General features: G+C 22.6%; 7 protein-coding genes across 7 annotated transcripts; 5 read left to right on the top strand and 2 right to left on the bottom strand. All coding sequences in view use genetic code 6, as the record gives it.

The window, feature by feature from the left end:
• Nucleotides 1–650: 650 nt before the first annotated feature.
• TTHERM_00459289 (diacylglycerol kinase) lies at nucleotides 651–2,450 on the top strand (the record flags this gene model as incomplete). The annotated part of the gene is made up of 3 exons (XM_001470595.2): nucleotides 651–1,428; nucleotides 1,527–1,881; nucleotides 1,931–2,450. The coding sequence occupies 3 exons, from the start codon at nucleotides 651–653 to the stop codon at nucleotides 2,448–2,450; spliced, it is 1,653 nt and encodes a 550-aa protein (XP_001470645.2).
• A 360-nt stretch (nucleotides 2,451–2,810) lies between these two features.
• TTHERM_00459288 (DUSP domain protein) lies at nucleotides 2,811–6,065 on the top strand (the record flags this gene model as incomplete). The annotated part of the gene is made up of 5 exons (XM_001470594.2): nucleotides 2,811–4,779; nucleotides 4,842–5,126; nucleotides 5,177–5,299; nucleotides 5,364–5,630; nucleotides 5,725–6,065. The coding sequence occupies 5 exons, from the start codon at nucleotides 2,811–2,813 to the stop codon at nucleotides 6,063–6,065; spliced, it is 2,985 nt and encodes a 994-aa protein (XP_001470644.2).
• Nucleotides 6,066–6,869: 804 nt separating this feature from the next.
• Nucleotides 6,870–7,300, top strand: TTHERM_00459260 (thioredoxin; the record flags this gene model as incomplete). Its single annotated transcript, XM_001024234.3, has 2 exons — nucleotides 6,870–7,137; nucleotides 7,197–7,300. 2 exons carry the CDS (start codon nucleotides 6,870–6,872, stop codon nucleotides 7,298–7,300), a joined length of 372 nt encoding a protein of 123 aa, XP_001024234.1.
• Nucleotides 7,301–8,745: 1,445 nt separating this feature from the next.
• Nucleotides 8,746–11,299, bottom strand: TTHERM_00459250 (hypothetical protein; the record flags this gene model as incomplete). The annotated part of the gene is made up of 4 exons (XM_001024233.2): nucleotides 10,724–11,299; nucleotides 10,532–10,653; nucleotides 9,042–10,467; nucleotides 8,746–8,985 (listed from the first exon to the last, which is right to left on the bottom strand). The coding sequence occupies exons 1-4, from the start codon at nucleotides 11,150–11,152 to the stop codon at nucleotides 8,746–8,748; spliced, it is 2,217 nt and encodes a 738-aa protein (XP_001024233.1). The 5' UTR covers nucleotides 11,153–11,299.
• An 897-nt stretch (nucleotides 11,300–12,196) lies between these two features.
• Nucleotides 12,197–14,679, top strand: TTHERM_00459240 (ENTH domain protein; the record flags this gene model as incomplete). The annotated part of the gene is made up of 7 exons (XM_001024232.2): nucleotides 12,197–12,249; nucleotides 12,380–12,484; nucleotides 12,547–12,625; nucleotides 12,721–13,015; nucleotides 13,080–13,370; nucleotides 13,462–13,979; nucleotides 14,224–14,679. The coding sequence occupies 7 exons, from the start codon at nucleotides 12,197–12,199 to the stop codon at nucleotides 14,677–14,679; spliced, it is 1,797 nt and encodes a 598-aa protein (XP_001024232.2).
• Nucleotides 14,680–14,855: 176 nt separating this feature from the next.
• TTHERM_00459230 (meiotic recombination protein DMC1, putative) lies at nucleotides 14,856–16,208 on the bottom strand (the record flags this gene model as incomplete). Its single annotated transcript, XM_001024231.3, has 5 exons — nucleotides 14,856–14,958; nucleotides 15,020–15,171; nucleotides 15,248–15,582; nucleotides 15,662–16,013; nucleotides 16,080–16,208. 5 exons carry the CDS (start codon nucleotides 16,206–16,208, stop codon nucleotides 14,856–14,858), a joined length of 1,071 nt encoding a protein of 356 aa, XP_001024231.1.
• Nucleotides 16,209–18,725: 2,517 nt separating this feature from the next.
• Nucleotides 18,726–19,728, top strand: TTHERM_000458218 (hypothetical protein; the record flags this gene model as incomplete). Its single annotated transcript, XM_012800039.1, has 3 exons — nucleotides 18,726–18,833; nucleotides 19,053–19,363; nucleotides 19,647–19,728. The coding sequence occupies 3 exons, from the start codon at nucleotides 18,726–18,728 to the stop codon at nucleotides 19,726–19,728; spliced, it is 501 nt and encodes a 166-aa protein (XP_012655493.1).
• Nucleotides 19,729–25,322: the final 5,594 nt, after the last annotated feature.

The raw sequence follows: 25,322 nt of genomic DNA, 5'->3' as shown, positions 1-25,322 counted from the left end.
CAAGTTTAACTATAAATATTATATTGAAAGGTAAGAAAATAAGTTTTGAATTAACAAACTGCCTCAACTTTAAAGAAATTAATAAAAAAAAAGTCTAAAGGAATTTTGCATAAATTATAGACTTATAAATATTGATTATAAATTTTCTGAAAATATTTCAAATTAATTAATAATGGGTGGGGCTTAAAATAAACATAAAATAGTGGGCATTGTTATTAAGGATTTGTTATAATTTATAACTAAATAGAATTACTAATAATAATAGATTAATTTATAAATATAATATAATAATTAAGTAGTGTTTTCAATTAAAAAGTTTATTATAAAAGAAATTGACTATGTGATTACCTCAAAAAATATCTTTTTGATTATATTTGTAATAAAAGTTTTATAAATTATGCAAATTATGCTCATATATAATCATTTATTTGCTAAGAAAGTGCATGGGTTTGTTGATTAATTGTAAATATCAAAAAAAAGCAAGTAAGCAAATAATTATTTGTGATGAAAAAGAGATTAAATTGAAGAAAAAAAATTGTAATTTAAATAGCCAACTCAAGAATAAGAAAGAACTTAGTATTTTTTTTTGTTTTTTCAATTTTTAAGAAATTAAAAAATTTCTTTAAACAAATTGACATTTTAGGAGGTATATGTAGTCTGAAGCGAATTACGTTAGAATGGGCGATAACAAATAATACTAGATTGTTCCAGATTAAGAAAATCAAATAAATATTTAGAATACAGCTTTATCAACTTAAAATTAATTTCATATTAATCATAGCGAAAATCATATTAGTGAAGTTAATGATAATAGAGAAAAGCAATATTTAAATTATTCAAATGAAAATTTCCCATTTATGGTGTAGGATAAAAATGGAAGTTATGTCATAAATGAATAAATTTATTTAAAGTTAGATAAGAAAGAAGGCAAAAAGTTTGAATGGAAATTATTGATTGAAAAAGAAAAAATTGTTATGAAAAGCTTAATAGATAACTCATAAATTGAAGTAAATTGGTAAGATTTATTAGGAGCTTCATATCAATAAGTTAATGTTGGAGGACATATCATTTATAAGCTTAGCATTTATTTAATGAAAAAAGATCGTAAAACATGTTATGTAGCCTATAATAGATATTTAAGTAGTCTTGACTTTTATGTTGAAACAGAAAGTAGAGCTTAAAACTTAAAGAAATTAATTTAAAATTATGCAAGAAATAAAAGCTATTTTGATTAAATCTAGTAAGATTTGCACTAAAAAAAAATACCTGATTTCCCCAAAAAGCTGCTAGTGTTTATAAATCCCGTTGGTGGAGATGGCTCTGCTTAAAAAAAATGGAATAAGATATCTCATTTATTAGAATATGCTGGATATACTTATTTACTTGTTTTAACAAAGTACAAAGACCATGCACATCAATACGTAAATGGTAAAAAACAAACAATAATTTATATATTAATAAATTAAATAAATAAATTAAACATTTTTATCAATAAATAATTTTTTTATTAATTGAATTAAAATTAGAAATTCCTGCTGAATAACTTATATAGTATGCTGGTATAGTAACAGTCTCTGGAGATGGGCTTCCTCATGAAATTGTCAATGGCTTATTTAAAAGAGCAGATAAAGATTTTGTATGCTCTAAAGTAGCTCTTGGAGTTTTGCCTGGAGGTAGTGGAAATGCATTAATTAATAGTATATTACATGAAATAAATGAACCTAAAACATTGGAAGGAGCAACTTATTTAATTTGCAAGGGATCAATTAAAGATATGGACATGATTCAAATGCAGACAAAAGCTAATCCTTGTATTTACTCATTTTTATCTTTAGCTTGGGCTTATATAGCTGATGTTGATCTCAATTCTGAACACTTAAGGTAATTAAGCAATATTGAAACTTACTTTATATTTTATTTTATATTTTAGATTTTTGGCAAGATTAAGGTTTGATGTGATGGGTGTATACAGAGCTCTTTTTTAAAAAAAATATTCAGGAGTGCTCTACACAACAGATGAAGATTTGTAGTAACTCCCTGATATAAATCAACCGATAGATATATAGTAAAACAGATGGGAGGAAGTTAAGGAGAGAAGTTTTAAATATTTTATGATAATGAATGTACCTCTTATTACATAAAAAGATTTAAATGCTCCTAATGCACATATAAATGATGGATTCATGGATTTATAATATCTTGAAAGTAGTAAAGGATGGGGTTAACTAGTTAAGTATGCTTTAAATTTCTAAAGTGGATCTCATTTTGATAAAAAGACTTAATTACCTGCTTCTGGGTAGAAGTTTACTTATAAAAGGGTCAAAGCTTTCAGACTCCAAAGTGTCAACTAATAAGATTTAGGCTTATTGTCTATAGATGGAGAAAGCTATACAAGTGATGTGATATAAGGCAGAATTTTACCAAGTATTTTGAAGGTGTTTTCTTTTTGACTTAAAATATTAAAAGTGAGATTTAATTATTTATATTATTCTATATTTGCATGGAAAATATATATATATCTTGTGTGAATTTAAATAATATTAATTATTGAGCTATCTATATCTATCTAACAAATTCAGTTTAAATAATTTAACGATCAAAAAGATTACTGTAATTTTAAATGAAAGAAATCAAATTTACTCTTCTGTAGATAAAGATTTCTACTCAGTATTTATTGATATTAAAAAGTAAAAATTCAAAAATATACAAAAAGTCCTGATACATTTGTAATCACCTGGGCTGAATAAATAAAAAGTTGAAAAATTAGAATATTTATTAAAGACTTAGTAGATAGAGATTTACTTACGTACATGTAAGATAAGAGAATAAGCTTAGTACATATTTGTACGCTTTGTAATTTAGCAATTAATACTCCTTGTAGAACTTAAAAATGTGATCATGTTTTCTGCTGTGATTGTATATAAACATGGATTAAAGATAATAACTGTTGCCCTTATAGATGCTCAGCTGTAAGATAAGAAGATTTCTTCTATATATCAAAAAAAGAATTAGCATTTACAAAAGCTCCCTTTAAATGCCCAAGATATTCCTTAGGCTGCAAAAAGATTTTAAGTCATAATGATTTGAATTTCCATTTAACAAACGAATGTGAATTTAGAGGAAATCAATGCGATTTGTTACAAGTATCTAAGGATTAACAGCTTTTTAATTAATAAAATATGCTCAGGAATAAATCTATGACATCCAATTGCTTTCTTTAACTATCACCACTATCTAACATGACTAAAAAAATCACCTCTAAGTAATAGAGCAATAATTTAATGCCTAGCCAATATGATTTAATAAAAAGCTATTCAGGTTAAGACAATAACTCAACTTAAAATAATATTAGTAATAATTTAACTAAATAAAATACGCATGAAGAAAACGATGTTAGTCTAGGCTCTTTAAATGGGATTCAAAACATTCCTGATGAAAGCGAGACTACTACAGAATTTTTTCCTTATGCAGTAGGTGCTCCTATTGAGTAAATATAAATGATGGAAATATCAAAAACAATAGTGTTTTTAAATGAGCAATTTAGAAAATTCATTTAACATTTTATATTTTCTTTAAAATCAAAGTCAAATTAAACGTCTCCTTTTGAAAATTTAATTGAAAAGAGTGATCTTTATTTTTCTCAGCTTGAAGACAAAATAGAAAAAATAAAAAATAAATATTTTTGCAATGACTAAAGCCAAAAAGAATAACAAGATATATAATCAAAAAATATAAATTTGCAAAGTAAGAAGGACCATGCTAGTGAAAATGATAATAATAACTGTAATAGCATTCCCAATAAATTTGAAGTTTTGGATTAAAAAACTGTGTAGTCAAAGCTAAATCTAGGTCCTGCTTTAAATGTTAAATAAAGCCCAAATTCATAAAATTAAAAAAAAGAAAATTTAAAAAGAACAAGCAATAGTCTTTTAAATGAGTAGGTAATAGGTAACTTATACAACAAAACAAAATTAAATTAAGAATAAGGAGATTCTTAAAACAATAAAATTGCTAAAAAAGTAAATATTAGTTTAGTTAGCGATCAAGAAAATAATTTTTGTATGATGAATATCAATAATGAAAAACGAAACTAAGCTTTTTGTAAGCAGAATTCAGAGAGAACATCAATTATCTAAAATGCTGCGAAACTTAATAATTTGACTTTTAATTAAGAAAATTAAAATATTTTAAATTAAAATAGTGGAAAAATCATATAAAATAATGGACTTTTGCAAAAGAAAAACTCATCTTATAGTGATTTAAAAAAAGTGTAGAAAATCACATTTTAGAAGAGTAGCATCTGCTCTAATTTAAATACAGCAGCATCTCAATAAAAAAAATGGAGAAAATCATCAAGTAAAGAAAATATTCGTCTTAACACACAAGAATAATAATCTGAAAATTATTTGTAAAACGTTCAATTTATTGATATAAATAAAGGAGTTAAAACTCAATAAACAAGTAGAAACTCTATAAATTTGCTTTAGCTTCCTCTTTAATTTTATAATGATTAAAATGGACAGTACGATTAACAGACAAAAATTAATATTGTTTCTACATAATCTATTCAAGAGTAATTTACTTCAAGGTTTGAGTAGAAGCATGGAATATCTGCATAATCTGGTGAAGATTGTAAAAATTTGGATATTGATGAGTTTTCTTCACAGAAAATTTAAACCAAGAACTTCTCAATCAATAGAAATTAACTAGATGCAAAGGAAATCGAAAACTTTTCTTCAGAAAACTATAACTAGTGCTTGAACTACAAAATAATTAGAGGTTATTTTTATTTACTTTTAAGATTTTTTGAATACAATAAATTATTTTTGTTTTAATTTTAGAAAATGAAACATTTTAGGAGTTTTAAAATAAGGAAACCCAAATGTAACACAAGTAATAAACGTAGTTATCATCTTCATTTGCTGAAGATATTGAAGAAAATGCTAATGATGTAACTTAGATCGATATGCAAAATACTAACACAACAATCCATTTTTTGAAAGCCTGCAAAAGTACATTGAACAACTCAATAGATTTAAAATAATCATATTAAACATAGTTCACTCCTAAATAAGAAAAGTAAATCATTGAGCAACTAGAGTTAGACTATTTAAACTCGAATAAAAGTAAATTTTTAATTAATTTAATGATAAAAAATAACTAAAAATGTATATAGACATCAGAGAAAATGACATTAGATACATCATCAATGCTAAATGGTGGAGAAATTGGACTCAATATGTAAGCTATTTTGAAAAGGAAGAAAATATAGAAATCTCCAATCATAATAATGTTTTAGGTTTGTTAAATAAATTATGGTTAAAATGATATTTAGTAATGATTTTTTATTTATTTATCAAAAGGAAAGAGGTTTAGTGTTAACATTGAACGCCCTGGCTATATCAACAACAAGGTACTTACTAAGAATTCATACTTTTTAGATAAAAATTCTTAAATAAATACGAATTTGCTTCAGCTGAATGACAATCTTTTGGAGCACCATGATTATGTTGTTTTGTCAAAGCCGGTTTTTATGTAATTGAAGAAATGGTACAACGTTGATGTAATAATTCCTAGGTTTCTTAAGTTTGACTCCATAGAAAGAGTATTTTTTGTGGATTTATATCCAGGTATAGGATTAGAAAAATAATTCTTAAAACTTTATTTTATATTATATTATAAGGCGAAAGTTGATTTTTATTGATTTCTTTTTAATAATACTAGAAAAAAATAATTTAGTTAAAAATTGTAGTAGTAGAAGTAATTCAAATAATCAAAAAAAAACCAGAAACAGATCTGAGTAGTAAATTCAGAATAATTAGCTATACCATTCAAGAAATAACACTTTATCAAATGTTGATGATCTAAATGAGCAAAAGCAATAAATAAGAGGACATTTTTCAAAAGACGAATTGGAGAGTTTTCAGAGTAATAATGTAAGGTACGCTTCTTTAGGAAGCTTAAAGTGGAAAGAAATAGCTTAGAATAATTAAATAGATAGTGAAACGAACTACCAATCAGAACTAATAAATTAACAAAATAATAAATAGTGCAGCATATTTTGAAAAAATATTACATAGTTTTATTTCTTGTGAATATTTTTGTAAAATTTAAGCTTTCAGCTTCACTAACAATAGATTTTTAAAAAAAATCTTTCATGGAAAAAACACTGAAAAGAAAATGTAAATAAAAACAACATTTAAAAAAATTTAACATATTTTAAAGCAAGCATATTGTTTACAAAATACATTGAGTTTGCTTTTAAATATTTTTTGAACTTTTGATAGAGGAAATATATTATCTTTTCTTACAAATTTATTGAGCTTTTTGAATAATATTTGTTTTTATTTTTTAATATTACGTGATCAGATTTGAATAAATTGATTTGCACCTAAAGTTATTATTTTTATGCGCTATATCTTTAATATTTTTAATTTCATATGACTTATTATATACCTAATACATCAAAAGACTAGAATGTTCCTGTTAAAAAGCATGTAATTTTTTAGCAGAGTATTTTCAGATATTTACGAAATTATTTAAAATTTATTCATCTCATTTTTACATCTATTTTTCATTTTTAGAGGTTTGTTAAGATTTATATTTATATTTTACCCACATAGCTTTTTGTTCTAATTTTTATAGTAAGACATTTATTTGTAAATAAATATTTAATTTCGTGATTTTTAAGAGTTTTGTAAATAGTTTTGCATATTACCAATATTAACCTCTATAAATTAGTTATATTGCATGCCTTTAAAATTAATGCTTACATGATTGAAATATAATTAATAAATATTAATTTTTAAATAAATAGCTAAATTCATAACTAATCTTTGTTTAAAAAAATAAAAAATAATATTATTAAAATGAAGTTCGTTGAAATTTAAAATACCTAATAATTCGATTCATTGATTTCTTCTTATCAACACCCTATTTTGGTATATTTCACTGCTACTTGGTGCCGTCCCTGCTTTGAGCTTTAAAGAATGATAGAAGAAAAACTCCAAGTTAGTTTTGGATGGATTGTTGCAAAAATTAATGTAGATATAGAAGAAAACGAAGACATCATAGCTCGTCATGAAATAAGTTCAATTCCATCAGTTTTCTTATATTAAAATGGAGACATTGTTGAAGGTAAAAATACTTTTATAAAAATTATTGCTAATTATTAAACTTATTCATGTAAATTATAGATAAAGATGCATTCTTCCAAGGCTGTAACGCTGAGGCACTTACCAGAATGATTGAATTAGCTAATAACAACTCTCCCAAACCTCTTTATTAAGCATCATTATGAAAATAATTGAAAATATAACAAATTTATATAAAAAAACTAATCAAACTTTATTCTGATTTATATATTCTCTCTGTTTGTAACTTAATTTATTATGTCATTTTCAGCCAAGTGCTTCCTCCTAAAAAGATAAACTTTGCTAAACAGAGCTAAGTATAAATTTAAATATCTCTCAAGAATTCATCCCTGCATAATAAAAAGTTAAGATTTTCGAAGACTTTCTAAAAATTTAATTTAAAGCAAATGTGACGTAAACACGTCTTAAATATTAATAACTATATTTATGTGATCTAATTTGTATCTAATAGTATTATATTTAGTAAGAAATTATCCGCTTACTTTAAGAATAAATTATATACGCATTCTAGAAGAAATGTAACAAAATCTATTCATAATTAAAAAATAAATAATAACAGATATATTTAATTTTATTGCTTTCTATATTTATTTTACTAAATAAGCAAAAATATTTTATTAAATAAATAGTTAAAAATCAAATTTAATTAAATTTTCTCTTTAAAATATTATTTTACCTTTTTTTAAAACGAAGCATTTATCAATTTAGTATTTTTTTTCTAAATTTCTAAATTTTAATAGAATATTGCATTTGCGATGATGAGTGGTATTAACCTAAAAATGTAGAAATTCAGCAAAAAATTTCTCACTAAAAATAGATTCATCTTATTTCTTAAATTTACTCTGACAATAAAATAGTATTTTGTTGCTAAAACCTTTATTAAAAATTAGGTCATTTTAGCTTTAACTAAGAAAAAAAATTCTTTTCATAAAATTTATCAAAGATCTAATTGTAATAGATTTTGCAAATCGCCTTATAAACGAACAAGTAAATAGAATTTTCCAGAAAATATTTAATTTTCATAAATTTAAATGTTTATTTTGAGTTTTTACTTGTTTTAAAAATGAATCTGAATACTTTTTAACCTAAAATTTGTACATTTTATTCATAAAATTAGTTTTACATTTAATATTGATAGAATTGTTGGTTTTAATTGATAAATAAATTCTTTAGAATTTTTTAATGAATAAAAAACACATTCAATTCTTTAAAAAAAATTAGAATCTAAGATAATTTCTTCAAAAAAATCATTAAAATTAGAGATAATGCCTTCAAAAAAAATAATTAAAATCATATTTAAAAATTTTTTAATATATTTTCTAAAAATAAATTTTTATTTTTATTAAAAAACTAAATTTATCTATGAATTAACCTATTAATTTTATTGATTATTTTTTAAATTTAACTCATTAATTGTAAATATTAGAAAATTTCAAAACTGAATTTTATTTTAAAGATTAATAAATTAATAATATAATTAGCAAGAATAAATAAATTGTAAATATAATTTACAAAAATAATTTATTTTTTAAAGATAGTTAGTTAGTTATAACAGTTAATTGATTAAATTTGATTATATTTTTTTTTTTACTCAGTCTAGGTTTTTTTTAATTCTATTTAAATAAGAAAGAAATTCGTTTGTTCCATCATTTGTTTATTAAAGTTTCTGTTTTATATTTTCTGCATATTATTAATAATTTTAATCAAGGTCTGTTCTTTTCTTTTTCTTTAAATGGTTTCTATTCTCTCCGAGTGATGAAGGAGAAGTTTATAAAATAGGGTCACTTGTTTTCTATTGTATGTTTTCAAGCTCTTTAATTAAATACTAGTACTTTATAAAAAATATATATAATTTAGAAAAGATTTTATTAAAAAATAATTAATTACTTCCAAGTCATCTGATAAAGTATCTTCATGTGATTGCAAGTATTTACTAACTTTTTACAACACTGCAATAAAATTTAAATGTTTCTCTTTATATTGTAAGTTTTCTTGCTTTAATTTTTCATTTGCTTTAGTTAGAGAATTAATATGTGTTTGCTTTAAGTTATTTTCTTTTTTAAGATCATTCTCATTTAATCTGAGAAGATCTAGCTACATTTATATCTCAGAATTAGCTTCTTTTTCTTTTTAAACCTAGAGATGAAGTTAGTCTACTTAATTTAGATAATCTTTCACTAAAAGGTTTGAATTAGATGCCAAAACAGTATTTATTGATTATGGGTTTTCTAAGGTAGTGTTTTTAGAGATATTTTCTATGGAGTTATATACAGAATTTATCTAGTTCTACTTAAAATTCCCTGAGAAACTATTGTTGCTTTACCTTTCTGTATTATAATTTGCTGATGGCTATTCTAAGTTCTTTGAGTCATTTATAGTTGAGTGAGAATTATTATTATAGCTATATTAGAATTAAGAAATATTTGATTTTTAATTTTAGCTATTATTCTTAGCATGAAGCAATTCATTCTAATTGTTTTCTCGACTGGGAACATCAGTTTACTCATCAGTTAGTTTATTATTTGATTTATTTTTTAGTAGTTAAAGATTTGAAAGTGGTAATTAATAGGTAGAATTACCAGATGATTCATTTCTCTAAACTACTGTTGAGCCGCCATAGCAGCTTCCACTTCTCTTGTAATTAGATTATTAATGATTTTCAATGCTCAGCTACCTCTTTAAGCCTGATGATTAATTAGTTAAATTTTAGTTGTCTGAAAGTAAATTTAAATTAGGAGATAAGACAGAAGAATTATTTCTATTTCCTGAATTAGACCTCTTTTCAGCAAATATAGAATTTACAGTATTTAAAAGATTTTAATGCTTTTCTTATAGCTATGGGCTTTTTATCTCCTCCTTTTAGTTGCTATAAATTTTACATGTCTCACAAATTCCACCATTCCCTGTCTTTGTATTATTCTATTATAAAACATTCGAATTTGATTCTAAGCTCTACTGTTTTTGTATGGCATTTGATATTTCATTGCTTAATATATTATTGTATCTGTTTCCACTTGTTAGACTTTAACTGGAATTAGTATAAGAATTATTTATGAGTGAATAGCTTTGATTATTATTTTTAGCTATTGAATTTTTATTTAATGCTTAAATTTAATATTGTTGACTCAGGTTTGCATTACTCAATTAATTTTAACCTAAATTTCCTAAAATATTATTGCTGTTAGCGTAGCTTATATTACTATTATTATGCTAATTTATGGATACATTATTGTTGTTATTATTGTTGTTAATACTTAAAAAACTCTTTGAGTTTGAGCTATAACCTCTAAGCCTCTCGTTTGACTATTCTCTCCTAAATTATAAATTAACAAAATTAATTTATTATTATTGATCTAGTTTTCCAAATAATTTAATACATATTCTTTAAGTTTGCTTATCCAAATTTGCTTGGTGAGTGGTTTTAAAAAGATAATTTATCGAAATTAAAGTTCTCATTTTCTTTTTCAAAATCTCTGATGATGCTTCGTGCATGATATGGCTTTAATAAATTGATAAATAATTTTAACATTTCATTTAAAAATTTAAAAGTAGTAATTTTAATTAATTACAATATCAAATTTTGTAAGCCTAGGCAATGGTCCTTCTGGTGGAACTTTTGTAAATGGTTCGTACATTGTCGTATTGCTCACCATATCTTATAAAACTTTTACATATAAATTTCTGTTTTATTTCCACACTAAATTAGAAGTGACTTAGCATAGTTTTTTTATCCATTAATCAATGCGGATTTTTTCATGTTTATTAAATTTCACCAATTAATTTTCTATAATTTAGATAGCAGAATTAAACTCTTCATCAAGTCTTTCACCTTCTTTGTTGAATTTCTCACGGCTTTAATCAATATAGCCATTTTTATCCAAATTTATATTTATACTTTGATTATTTTGTGATCCATTTTACTAATTTTTCTAAATTGTATTGCTTTGAGAACGAATTTATCTTTTTTGCTATATCTTGGGGCTGATAATACTATACATTTTAAGCTAACCTGTAATTGTATGTATAATAAAATATAAAATGTATGTGCAGATTGATAGCTTTCTTTACTGACTACTTAAGGTTTTATATATAATTAAACTTTGCGAATAATCTTTATAGACTAGTATATTTTTTGATAAATCTCTTTAATTTTATTTGAATTCAAATTAACTGTTAATAAAATTGCGTATTACATTGTGTTAAATTAATTTTCTAATTATTGAATGATGATATGAATTGCATTTTTACAAATACTTTAATTCTTAATGAGATATTTATATATAGTAATTAATTACTTGACATCCATTTATTTAATATTTAAATTATTAATTTACTGATGATTTTAATATTATTTGTCTTTTTATAAGACTTACTATTATTCATCTATATTTGGTAAAAAGAAAGCATTTAAAATTAATTATTTTTATTTAATAATATTCACCTGTTTAAATTGAATAAATTAATCCTCTTAGAATTAAAGTATCTTAAATTAAAACATACTTCTAATCAAAAATTACAATACTTATAAATAATATCATTTAAAATTATAAAATCCAATTAATTAATTTCAGAATTAATTTATACTGATTTGTGAAATTCAAGATTTATCAAACTTATTATCCAGCATTTAAGTATTTGTATAGAATTATTTTAATTTTAAAAATTTATAAATTTCAATTACTAAATGCTGTTTTATATGTTTATTGTAACTTAATACATAGTTGAAATGCAAAATATATTCATTTATTTTATTTTATTTTATAATATAAGATTGATTTTGATTTTTTAAAGCAACTTAAAGTCAAATTAAATTCTTAATATTAATTCACAAATCATGATTACTTGGTTAATTGATAAACAGAAATCAATTTAATATATAAATGCTAATAAGTAATAAACTTGTTATTTATTTTTAAATAATTAGTTAAAAGAAATTAAAAGATTCATTCCTCAATATTTTACAGCTATTAGCAAATATATATAGTTGAAGAAAAAAATTAAAATAAAATAAAAGCAAGTATTAAGAAGGAAGGATTAGTAAAATGGACGTTTTAAAAAAGTATGCTCAAGATGTAAAAACAAAAGTTCTTAACTTGTAATTTTGTTTTTTTGTTTTGTTTAGTATTTAGCATGTAAAAAGCCATTATTGATGTTTATGATTGTTTACTGCATGAGGGATTAAATAAAATAAATCAATCAATATAATGAAATTATAAAATAATCAGGAATAGATCACCACTTGAAAAATTATTGCATGAAGTTACTTCCAACGATAATTGGGGAGTTAACCCTAAATTATTGAGATAAGTCTCAGATGAAAGCTACCATTTGTAAAAAATATTATTTCCAGACTGTCAAAAAAATATGATTCAATTTTATTAAAAATCAATAGTGAAAATAGAGAAGTGATACTGAATTTTATTTTTCACAGGCTAAGTAATAAGACGAAGAATTGGCGCAAAATTTTAAAAGTACCATTGATAATACTAATTTAAAAATAAATTTACAAAAAATTTTCAAAATTTATATTTCGATCCTTTATTAAGATTAAGTATTATTCAAATAGACTTTAGAATTGATAGAGTACCTAATTAAAAATGGATTATATGACCTATGTAGTGATTTTAGGCGAGAAATAGTTCATATCACGACTCATTGTGATTTTTAAATGCTTGAAAAAGGAGTAGATAGAGGACTCTCTATTAGGAATAAAGCTTAAAAAATAGTTTAGCTTTTATCAGATGATGGAGATCTTTAATTTGAAAGAGATTAAGCTAAGTAACTTTATTAGAGATCTATGAACATGCAAGGTTTTGGCTCTGATAAACCGATATCTGTATAAAGCCAAAATTATAATAAATGTATTAGCTATTTTTTACTTATTTCTATTTTAATATAAAATATTTAATTTAAAATGTATCATAGAACCAAAATCGAATTCTGTTTATGAAAACGGTGAAGATGAAGACGATTAATAAGACGATGTATATAAATATAGTAGAAATAAAGATAGTGATGATGAAGATGATAATGGTAAAAATAAAATCAAAGGAAATGGTAATAGTTAAAAAGATAAGAAAAATAATAATTATTATGAGGAAGAGGAGGAAGAGTAATCTGGATCTTAAAATTATTCACGTTCAAAATAACAAAGTGCTCCTTAAAAATAATTAAATAATAAAGAAATTCCAACAAAAGGATAGTCAGATGATTTCTGTAAAATAATATTTCATTTCTTTTATTTATGAAATATTGTACCAATTTAGTTTTTAGGATTTTTTAAAAATAAATTTTATAAATATTATAGGGTAGTAGTAGTGGGAGTGGGGATTTACAGCAAACAGTAATAAGATATAGTAGGATTAAAGTTAAAAATAATTATGGAATTAAAATGGATATACATAACAACCTAATTAATAGAAAAATTGGTAACAATCAAGCCAAAACTAATAGTAAAGCCAGTAGTAGATTTAGTAGCAATAAAGAAGAAATGAAGAGGAAAAGCAAAGACAAGAAAAAATGCAGCAATAACAGCAAGAATTTTAAAGAAATTAATAAAAAAATTTCTAGCAATAAGCTCAACAATAACAATAACAATAGCAATAGCAATAGGCTTAATAATAAAAGAAAAAAGAGACAGAAATCAATCTTCTTGACTTAGACATAGATACTACTCCATAAAATGGATAGCAAAATCAGTAGATAATCTTTTAGCAATATTAGCAGCAAATTCCTCAAGTTAATTAATAAAATATAGGATTTTCTCAAAATCAAAATATATTAAATCAATATTAGCAAAATTAATCACAGCCATCTCCTATCTAAGTAATAAAAAACATACAATTTTTAAATAATTTTAGAGAAAAAAATTCAATTTTAAGTTTAATTCTTAAAGCATTAAAATGATTCAATTACTTTTAATTTATAATCAAAATATTTTTTTTTGGTTTTATGTTTAATTTAAAGTTTTTAAGAAGAAACCACCAAATAAAATTAAATTTAATTTCTCTCATAACTTATATATTTAAATATCGTTTTATCTTAATTTTTTGTTATTTATTTAAATTAGAATCAGATAGATTTCAATCAAAACAAAATGGAATAAAAATAAAATGACAACAACGAAGATTATAAAAATTTTAGTAAAAATGAATAAATGCTGATAGATCTAAATGAAATTAAGAATGAATAAAAGAAAGAAGAGTAGAAAACTCAATTTGATAACTTATTTTAATTTGGGAACAACAATTTTTCTAATTAAAATAGTAATTAATAAAATTTGTAGGATAATAGCAAGAGAGACTATAGTGCTTTAAATGCACTTAGTGCATACTAACAATAAGTGAATTAATATTAAACATATGGAGGTAGTATGTATGGTTCCAACGTCTCAGGTACATTTTACAACTAACAATACATGTATTAGCAACCTCCATAAATGTTTTAATCTTAGTCAACATATTAATATTAATCTTAACAAAATTTCCCGTATTAAATGAATCAAAAAGGTCAATTCTAACAATGAAAAATAGTTAAAATATTATGAATTTATAATTTGAAGCTTATTATTTTCAAAATACCACTACAATTATAATTTAATAAAACTTGTATAATACATCTTATAAACCATTTATTTATATTATTTTTTATTCATTTAACTAACTTTCTCAAAGAATATTCTTTACTCTATTTTTTATAAAATCAACCAGTAGAAGGCTTTTTATCACATTCAACATCTCCTACTCCTCTGTCGCTAACCATAATATCAACTTCTTTATCTTACAAATAAGGTGAATCAACCAGCCTTTAATTAAGTGAAAGAAAAATTTTTTATTTGTGATTTAAGAAGTTTTGTTTTGTTTTACTTTACTTTACGGATGTTATCAGTTTTCTTCTTCATGAATAAGCGCTATGTCGATGCATGGGCTAAAATATGGCCTCCAATTGGCTTGGGCTAGGGTATAGCGCCTCCAGTCATGGCTCCACTTGGATCAGCCATAACTTAGTTTGTTATAATCTGTTTGTTAATTTTAAGAATAAGAATCGTATAAAAGCAGAAAGGTGTTGATAAAATAAAGAATGTATTTATTTACCACTGCGATATTAAATTCAGCAGCCATTCTTTATAATCTGCTCATAAACTTGCCAAGTGCTTATTGTCTTTCAGAGAGATCTCCTCTTCCAGAAAAATCGCATCTAAAATTAGCCATTATTGAATCAACAACTAGTAGAGCAAAACAATTTTCCTCTACCATTAATTGGGCTCCTTTAATAAGCAATGTGTTTTATTAATCTACGTTATAGGCTCTCCCATAAATTATATTACTTAGGGCATATTCACCCTCCATTCCGTAGTGCGAAGCTATTTAGCATATTCTTTCAGGTCTGAAGGTTCCTTCAGTATCAATGTATAAAACTTTTCCTGGACCTATTTTTTTATTTAAATGGCTATATTTAAGCAGAATAATTTATTTAAAACCAGTTAAAATTTCTTATGCTTGTTTTACTTTAGCAATGATCTTAAGATTGAGCCAGAACGCATGCAGTATGAGCTATTTATGTTTTGCCTGAACGATATTCTCCATAAAATTCTGTTATGCTTTGAGACTCTATTCCCCCATTCAATATATCATCTAAAGCCTTGGATCCTGTTGATATTCTTCTTATTTAACTCCTTCTTTATAGTACAGTAGTACCGAGAACAAACTCACTGCTGAATAACCTGCTGTTTTCAGATCGAGCTAATATTTCTGAAGCTTTTTTGACATATGAATCAGCTTTATTATCAGGAATTCCATAGATATTAACAAGATCCCTCTTTGTGTTCATAACTAAAGATTTGAGTGAAAGGATTCCATTCTTTATATTTATTTTTATATAATCAATGATATTGTCTTATTGTGAATTAATATAACAACTACATACCTTTTTAAGCTTTTGTATTTCATTATTGTTAACTCCCTCAGTTGCAAGCATTTCTACTAAAAAGATCTCTTCTTGAGCAATTTAGTTTTATTCTTCATTATCTTCTTTATCAGAGTAACAATCGTTCATTTTCCTAAAGATGGTATTTGCTTAAAATGTAAATAGAATATTTATGATAAAAATATTTTTTTTTGAGTTTGTAAAAGATTGGGTTTAGTATTTTTTATATACATTGAATGAAAATTGTAGAATTATAAAGAAAATAAAAAAAATTTTTTGTAGTGCTTTTCAGTGCAGCTAGTTAGATTCTTCTTGTTTTTTAGTTTGTTAAATTTTACATAAGCAACTGTAAATGAGTGAAAAAATAATTAAAAGTAAAATTGGGAGAAATCTCAAAATTATTAAGAAATTTTCTAAAAATACAGTTTTGAGTAGTTTTTGAAAGTTTTTTACAAAAAGATAGAGATTTTTAAAATATGTATTTTTCTTTTAGAGTAAAAGCATTATTTACTCATTGTTTTGGGTAACAAATATTTTTACTTTTTTATGATAAAATTGATTTGAATGAAATTTAGACTGAGATGAATCATAAGTGAAATGAAATACTCTAATCAATTTCAGTTTAATAGTTAAAGATTGAAAGTTATATCATGCAATAATTATTCATTAGTTAAGTGAAATAGTGAGCTTTTAGCTTTATTATTTTAAGATAATTGTGAAAATTTAAAATTTGGGAATGTTGGCTACCAATTTTCATCTGTAATTAATCTAATTAATTTATGGAAATAATAATACTAAAAATATAAATTAAATGCCTTAATTAATTAGTGTAGCTTCAAAAGCTTCTAGCAACTTCTGTTTTATAGTTGAAAGAAGCAGGCAAGGAAAAAAGTTTAAAAATTAAAAAAAATTGCTCAGAAAAGAAAATTTATAATTTTAAAAATATTTATAAGTAAAAATAAGTAAATTAAACATGAAAAAATGAATGAATATATAATAAATATACTATAGATTGAAATTATTTTTTATAAGTACAGCTAATTATATAAGATTAGGAGTTTTAGTTTACTTTTTTAAAGTATTAATTATATAATAATTGTGTAATATTTATAAGGAATTTAGTTATTGCATAAGTTCTTTGTTAAAGATTTCATTTGGAATTTATTTAATATTTTAAATAAAAAGATTTATTTATTTATGAATTGAATTTATCTATCAATCTTTTTTTCTATGTCCTTTGTTAATATAAAATTAAAAAGAGAGTTTTTCAGAAGCGAACTAGTATTTCTCCATTAGATAACTTTTTTATACCACTAATAGCTTTCAAGCAGTATTACCTTCTAAGATTCTACTTTGAAGTAGAGCCATCATCAATTATTTTTTCGAACTGGATTGATGTCATGAAAATTTAAAAAAATAACTTTTTCATAATGTTGATATAATTTAAATGGACAGGATTAAGCTGTTTTTAAAAATCAACATTAAAGCACTTTTGATGAAGGAACCTATCTTTTTCAGAATTTGTGAGAAATTCTAAATTACTGTCAGTGATTTTTAAAAATAGAATGTGGTAATGTTCACGTGAAAAATACTCAAATTTATATTTCTCAGAACTCCTCTTACTTAACATTTTAAGTGTTCTTACAATGTGAGCGAGATGATTAATAATTTTTTCATCCAATGTGAAATTTTATAGATTATCGATTTAAAACATACCCATTATATTATACATGAGAAGTTTGTTCATGTTGTGGTATTTAGAGTTAGCTTTGTAAGTGGTGTTTTGTTTTTGTTAGCGAGAAGATCGGTACTTTTAAGCTATTTGTCTAACCTGTGAGAAGTCGAATTTTTGTAAAAGGTCATAGTTTTTAACTTGGAATTGTAAAAATTGCTATTCGTAAGAAGAAATTTAATTTGGGAGTAATTATGCCTCTTGAAGGCAAGGAATTTTTTCCTATGACGTAGCTGAAGCTGTTGTGCTATTATTAGCTTACGAAACTACCTATTGAAATGGCTAAAATTTATTTAGATTTTAATCAATATTTTCTATTTAATTAATCTGGGGAAATTTCATATGAAATTCCCCATATGATGGCTAGTTTTGTGAATTTAAAAAATCTTAAAATTAATCCTCTTAATTTGCTAGTTTATTTTAATTAACCATGCTAAAAATGGCTTAGTGAGTTTTTGTACCTTCCATTAAGAGCTCAGTGAGTGAGATAGTTTACAAAACTTAATCACAATGTTCAAATAATTTTAATACTTTGCTTGATTTGAGATCTTAATCACAATTTTTGTTACAATTTTTATCATTTAATAAAATATCTTTTTCCAAATTTCTTAAATATTAAACTAAGCTTTCTTTATTGCCCTAAACAGATTTTAAATTTATTTATTAATTTTATAGCCTTTGAAGCTATTTGATTTATATTTCTTCTAAAGAATCTACTTTCTCTGATAGCATATTTACAAAATCACTGTAATTTATTTTGCTTTTCGATATTACATTTGCAACTTGTTAGTCTTCTTCATTATTTTCTTTACCTCCTTCGTATTCTAGCTTAATTGATTTTAATTAATACTTTTCACTAATATTATGTCCTTATTTCTATAAAGCTTGCTCATCTTCTTCATAGTTAAAAGAGCATGGAGGAATCTATTTAAAAAGATTTAATTCGCTCAATTTTTTAATTAAAATACTGCTCAATTCATTTTCATGAATATTATCTGTCTTTATCGCTTTTCTCAAGCTGTGTAATTATTAGTATATGCATTTTCTCTCTATATCTCTAGGAAAATTCCCAATTTATTCAGATTAACTGGAAGACTTTTCCCTTACACCAATTTATTAATTTATTTTTTTTGATTCTTAGGTGTTAAGGTTGAACTCATTTTTCACTTAAAAGTTATTTTGGATTTTTTAATAATCTTTTTCTAGATTTTTTAATTTTTTTTTTTTTTCATAACTATTAGCTTGTTTTAAATTAAGAGGCTTATTTTCACCTTCTTTTAATTGATTAAATGGTGAATCAGCAGAGGTACAAGTATTTTCATATCTAACTGACCGGCTATGAAATTCATTTTAGTCATTTTATAATTACAACGACCTTCCTAATGTGCAAATTAACTAAATATTGTTGTTTTAATTTAATCTCTGGTTATAACTTTTTATTCTAAAGCCAGCCTAGCTTTTCTAAATAATAAATTTTGATTTTTAATGCAAACCTTTTTTTATGGATTACTAATGCTCGAAGCACTTATTTGCAAAATTTACACTTCCTTCTGTAAGTTATTAGTTTTCTTTACATTTTTTTTTAAGTTTAGAATCTTTACTGTCATCCGAGTAATCAACATAATTTTACATGTAATTTAGTTTCTGATTGTTAATATCTGAACAAAATTTATTTTCAGAAAGTTACTCCTGTTAGTTTCTATTTAAATAGCTTTAGTCGGAGTTTTTTTTAAATGTTTGCTGTTAAATATCTTGGCATATATCGTTTTTACTATTTTCATTGCATTATTATTCATGTTGCTTGTTAATAAACTTTGCATTTTCATTTATAAAAGATTAAAAGGGCTGCGCGACGCTTTTTATTTCATTCATTTTGACCGGACTCTTAATTGCTTTCTATTATTCTTCTTAAGATGAATAAACAACCTATTAAGGGATATAATAAATGTTTGGCACAGGAGAAATAATACAAGGTTATGCTATAGGAACGTAATTAGGGAATTCGTTGTATGCTAATTTATTTGCTATTTAATTTGGTTACGGAAAGATGAGCATAGGCTAAGCACTTGCAATGTAAAACTACCCATAGTTAGGACTCTAGTTGAATAAGCCTTGATTCATTAAAAAAATTTTGTAATTATTTTAAAATGTTTGCTATATTATCTTCAAATTTATTAACAAATCAATACTTTAATTCTTAATTTATTACAAAAAAATTATAATCAAATTATTATTTTAATAATTATCAACCTTATTTTACTTTACCACCTGCAAATAGCTATTTATATTTGGAAAATTAACTCTCTTCAAATGTAAATGTATGAGCTTTATACTATTCTATTAAAAAGCCCCTATCTCCTACATTTATAATAATATAACCATCTTATTAATAAAACGGATTAATAAATTATAATTTCCATTTCATTTATCAGAAAGCCTGCAGATTTTTCATTTAAACATATCTTCTTAAAAGTTAAGAGTTATTGCTATTATCTTGTAAATTTTATTTTTGGTTCCCAAATCTCTTAAAAAGATTTAATGCAAAAAATCCTATACAATTATCCAAGAAATATAAGAAAAAATAAAAAGTTAAAGTTAATTTAAAATTAATATTCTGAAAATTTTATAGATTTTAAAGGTATTTCAATTATCTCTAGTAAATAATTGAAAATATGAATATTACTATTAAGTCTAGAATACTTTTCAAAATAGCATGATTGAATGCTTACTATATTTTTATTTATAGTTAATTACTGATTATATATTAATAAAACCTGCGGAAAATATAATTATGAATTTTAACAAAATGTAAATCTCTAATATTATTCAAAAAAATATAACAAAACAACCTATAAAATTACATATCCAAATCATTTAGGCAAAACTAAATCAATAAAATGGAGTTAATATGAAATTTTGGCAATATATGCATAGTCTTATAAGCTAATTAGCATATATGAGTAACTGAATTTAATAATACTTTTTTGTAAATACGTTCTAATTATTAATTAATTAATTTTTCTCTTAAATAGACAGACAAAGAAATTTGAATACATAGATTAAATTTTTTTTATTATGTACAGAAGAAGAAAAATCACCGAAAATAAAATTAAAAACAGTGAATTAATTCAAAAGCATGTCTTACTAGCTAACATACAAACAAATTAACCAATCAAACAATAAATTTCATTATATTTTCATATTTAAAATTTGAAGATAAATTATTATAAATGTGAAATATTGTGATTTTTATATGCAATTTTTATTTATTTTGTTTAATCTAGATTACTTTGTAAGGTTTAATCATTTTTATTTTACTATCCCTTCATACAAAACTTACACGAAGCCTTAATTACAGTCTATTATTTTTAATAATCCTTCCAAGCTTTATTTTTACCTAATCTATACCATTTATAAATGACAGCTACCATCAAAAATAAGCAAAACATAAAACCTTCACCATGTTTGAATTTTTTTAGCTACAAATAAGAGACGAATGTGGGAAATATAATTCTAATTTTTATTCATTAACAATTTTTTTTCTAAAAAGGCTTGGTTCTTTTAAACTATTAACTAAAAAAAAAAAATATGATATAAAGCAAGGCTTAGTTAGTTTTATTCTTTCAAGAGCAAACTGTAATCAAAAAATAGAATTAAGGAAATTTAGTAAGCTTATATAAAAATAACTTTGATGTTGATTTCATAAATTTTTTCAGAAATTCATATAAACTTCCTTAATTACTGAATATTTTTTCTTCCAAAATTAATTTAAATTATCAAAAATTTTCATTTTTTTTCTCAAAAATTTTTGTTCTGTAATAATTTCTTTTAAATAAATATCAGATCTATTTTTATTCATAAAAATTATTTCATAAATAATTAAATTTTCTCTAAATTTTTACAAATAAATATAATTTATGAATTTTTTTTATTTAATAAAATACTGATCTCTAACTTAGTGATCCGCTAGCTAATTATCAATATAAAATCAATTAATGAATATGAAAACATAATATTCCTTTCCTCTATTTCGATGTTATTTAAACAGTTAAAGAATTAAATAAAATAACTAATTTACAATTTTAACAATTCATCTCATAATTCAACTCAAAAAAAAATGAAGCCAGATGAAATGATAAAAAAAATCTATATTTACTAAGTGCTAACTAAAATTTAATATTTTTTTAATATTATAAAATTATTAATGTAAATTAAGTCTTTTGATTTTGCTTTATCTATCATTCTAGAGCTTTATATATTAAAATTTAAAAATACTCCCTGTAATAAATTGTAAGCAGTAACTAATTTTTAACGCTAATTTAATTGACTTGAAGTTAGCTAGCTAGTTAGGAACCAAAATGAAAGATAAAAAATTAAATTATACTTAAAAATGATAGCTATGAAATACAGATATTGCTATAATATAAAATAAATAAAATCAATAAATAGCATTTCTATTTGAATTTAGGTTTTTTTCGCTCATTAATAACTTGTAAATCCAATTCCAAATTCATTTTTTAGTACAATTTATAAAATAATATGATGTTGTCATCTCATAATTTCAAAGACTAGCAAAAGCCAAATACATTATGTCGTAATCGTATAATTATTATAAATGCCATAATTTGATTAAATTTCATAAAAATTATCAAATAATCTATTCAATTTGAACAGAATTAACACAATACTCATCTTTTTAAGAAATCTACACTTGAAACACACAATTTTTAATTCTTAAATGATTCAAGAATAGGAATCTATAAATATGAAATTTAATTGGTTTAATTGACATTATATATACTATTTTCTATTAATATCCTATTAATATTTTATTAAATCATAAAGTATTTGTTGAATTTCTAATCCAACAATCAAGCTTCAAATTTTAGTTTAAAGTATAATATTCTTTCAATTATTCATTTTTTTAATTATCTTCTTTTTTGTGCTTCGATTAAAGGTGATGATGAATGTGATCAAAATTCTTACTTTTTTAAGATGCATAAAGCTCATAATTTATTTCTATATAAATAAGATAAATAAGGCACAATCAATCATACACAAATCTTTTTGCAAATCATTTTCAAAATTAACCAAATGAAATAAAAAAAGTCAAACAAAGTTTCCTAAATTACAAAAACATAAAAAAAAGCTTAATAGTTTAATAAATCATAAAATTTTGTATTTTGAATAACCTTTATTGTGATATTAAATTGATTTATTTCTAATATTATTGAATTTTTAAAAAATATTTATTTTTAATCATTTATTATTATTATTTTGAATGATTAATGCATTTAATTAACGAAATTGATAATATAATTCTATTGAATTAAAGCCACATATTGGTTATTAAAAAAATTAATTGTTTGATCAGAGAAAAAGTATTTATAAAAAGTATATAGTGAAGAAAAAGAGCTTTAACAATATGAAGATCTGAAAAATAGATTCATATTTATTATATTTCTTGAATAATTTTATTACCACTAATTTAATAAATTTCATAAGATATTATGAATTTCCTTCTTCAGAAAAATACATAAATAACAAAAAAGAAAAGACTCAAATAATTATATTATTCATACCAATAAACTTTTATTTTATTTTTTCTGACTTTAATTATTAATAATCATATTCATATACAAAAGAAGTCTTAAGCATAACTTACATAACCAAAAATACATTTGTTTTGTTAATTGAGGATAAAGCTTATAGAATTTGAATTATCTAAGGATAAGATTTTTTATTTAACATATTTTTACCTAACTAGAGTTTTATTTCAGAAATATGAATTGATCTATTTTTTAATATATTGGCAAAATAACTAAGATTACATTGATATAGAAAACTTAAAATATAGTTATATAAAGATAAAATTTTTAAATTAAAATATTTAAATTATTTTCTATATTTAATAGTAAAATATTTAATTAGCAAACCTATCTTAAAGATAAATATAATTATTTTTGTTTATAATAAGATTTGTTAATCTATTTATGTATTTAGTACTTTAATTTACTTCAACCAGTATAAATGAAAATAATTTACTATATGATGATTCTGATTTTAGAGGAAAATTAATATTTTTCTTCAAAAATAATAAGTAGAACTGGAAAATAATATTAATTTATATTTATGTTTACAATTTACTTCTTAAAAATATACTATTTTACTAGATATTCATAGGATTTAATTTGGAGAGTTATATAGGTACTGTAAAAATAATTTCAACATAAAAGAAATTTATTTTAAAGATATTAAGCATTTAATAGTTTAGATAAGGTTAATTATAGTATTTTTTTAATTTCTATGTATTTAGTTTTTAAATAGAAAAACTTTTAATATTATAAAATAAAAATAAAATTCTGATGTTGCAATCATATTGAGTGTACCTGTATAGTAATAAGCTAATTTTAGAAATACTTAACAAAAAAATAATATTTGCATTATTAATTATTAACATTAATAGTAACAAAAATTATTTTATTAGTTTCTCAAGTCACATACATTGATGGTAATTAGTATAATGAAGTAATAAAAATTGAAAATGATAATTTTATAAATCAAATAAATAAACAATAATTTTTGCTAGTAAGTTAAATGTTAGTATGTAGTACTTATCTCACTGTTTTATTATATTATATTTTTAAAATATTAACTAGATTGGAATTAAACTAAAACCATATTTTTAACATCAAGTTTAACACAGAATTTATAAAAACCAAGCTCTATTAATAATTTTTCACCAAATTTGTGCTAAATTTTTATTTTTTTCACTATAAACTAGAAGGAAATAGAATATTTTAATTTAACTTTTATTTAATTTAAAAAAAAACATATTTTATGCTGACTCTAGTTATATTTTAGGGCTTCTAGTTAATAATAGTGCTTAATTAAATTAAAGAATTTTATAAATTTATAATAATCATTTTTTCAATGAATATCATAGATAGCTCAATTTTTACTTATAAATAATTCACTATTTAAATAATATTTCAAAATTAATAAAATTAAAAAAATTTATTTACAGCAATGTAAATCTTCATTAAATAAATTTTAAAAAAATGTTTTTCAAATAAATAATTACAGGCTTATTTTAGTTGCACAAGTGATATTTAAGAATTTTTATAATTGTATTGAATTTTATATTTAATTTTAATCGTTGATAGAATACTTAGATGTATAGGCAAATATATATACTTTAAATAAATCTTTATGTACATTTTCTTGAGTTTCTATGATTTAGAGGCATCTTTTTTCCCATGAATTCATAGCATTTTGTATGTTTTTTCTATGGAATTTCTTTCTAAGTCTTTCTTAAATTCTTTTTTAGATTTTAATTATTTTTTATGAAATTTTTTAATTTTATTTTTTAAAAAATATTACTCCTCATGAAAAGTTGAAAGTGTTTAACAATTTTTAAAATTTAGTTTATCAAGAGCATAGTGAAAGATAAATGATTTAATTGTTTAAAAATATTTGCTTTAAATGAGTTTAAAAAATAATCTATAATT

Source organism: Tetrahymena thermophila (assembly GCF_000189635.1).
Source record: "Tetrahymena thermophila SB210 genomic scaffold scf_8254395, whole genome shotgun sequence".
NCBI lineage: Eukaryota > Ciliophora > Oligohymenophorea > Hymenostomatida > Tetrahymenidae > Tetrahymena > Tetrahymena thermophila.
The sequence above is the reverse complement of the archived record's forward strand: the minus strand, read 5'-3'. Positions and strand labels throughout refer to the sequence as shown.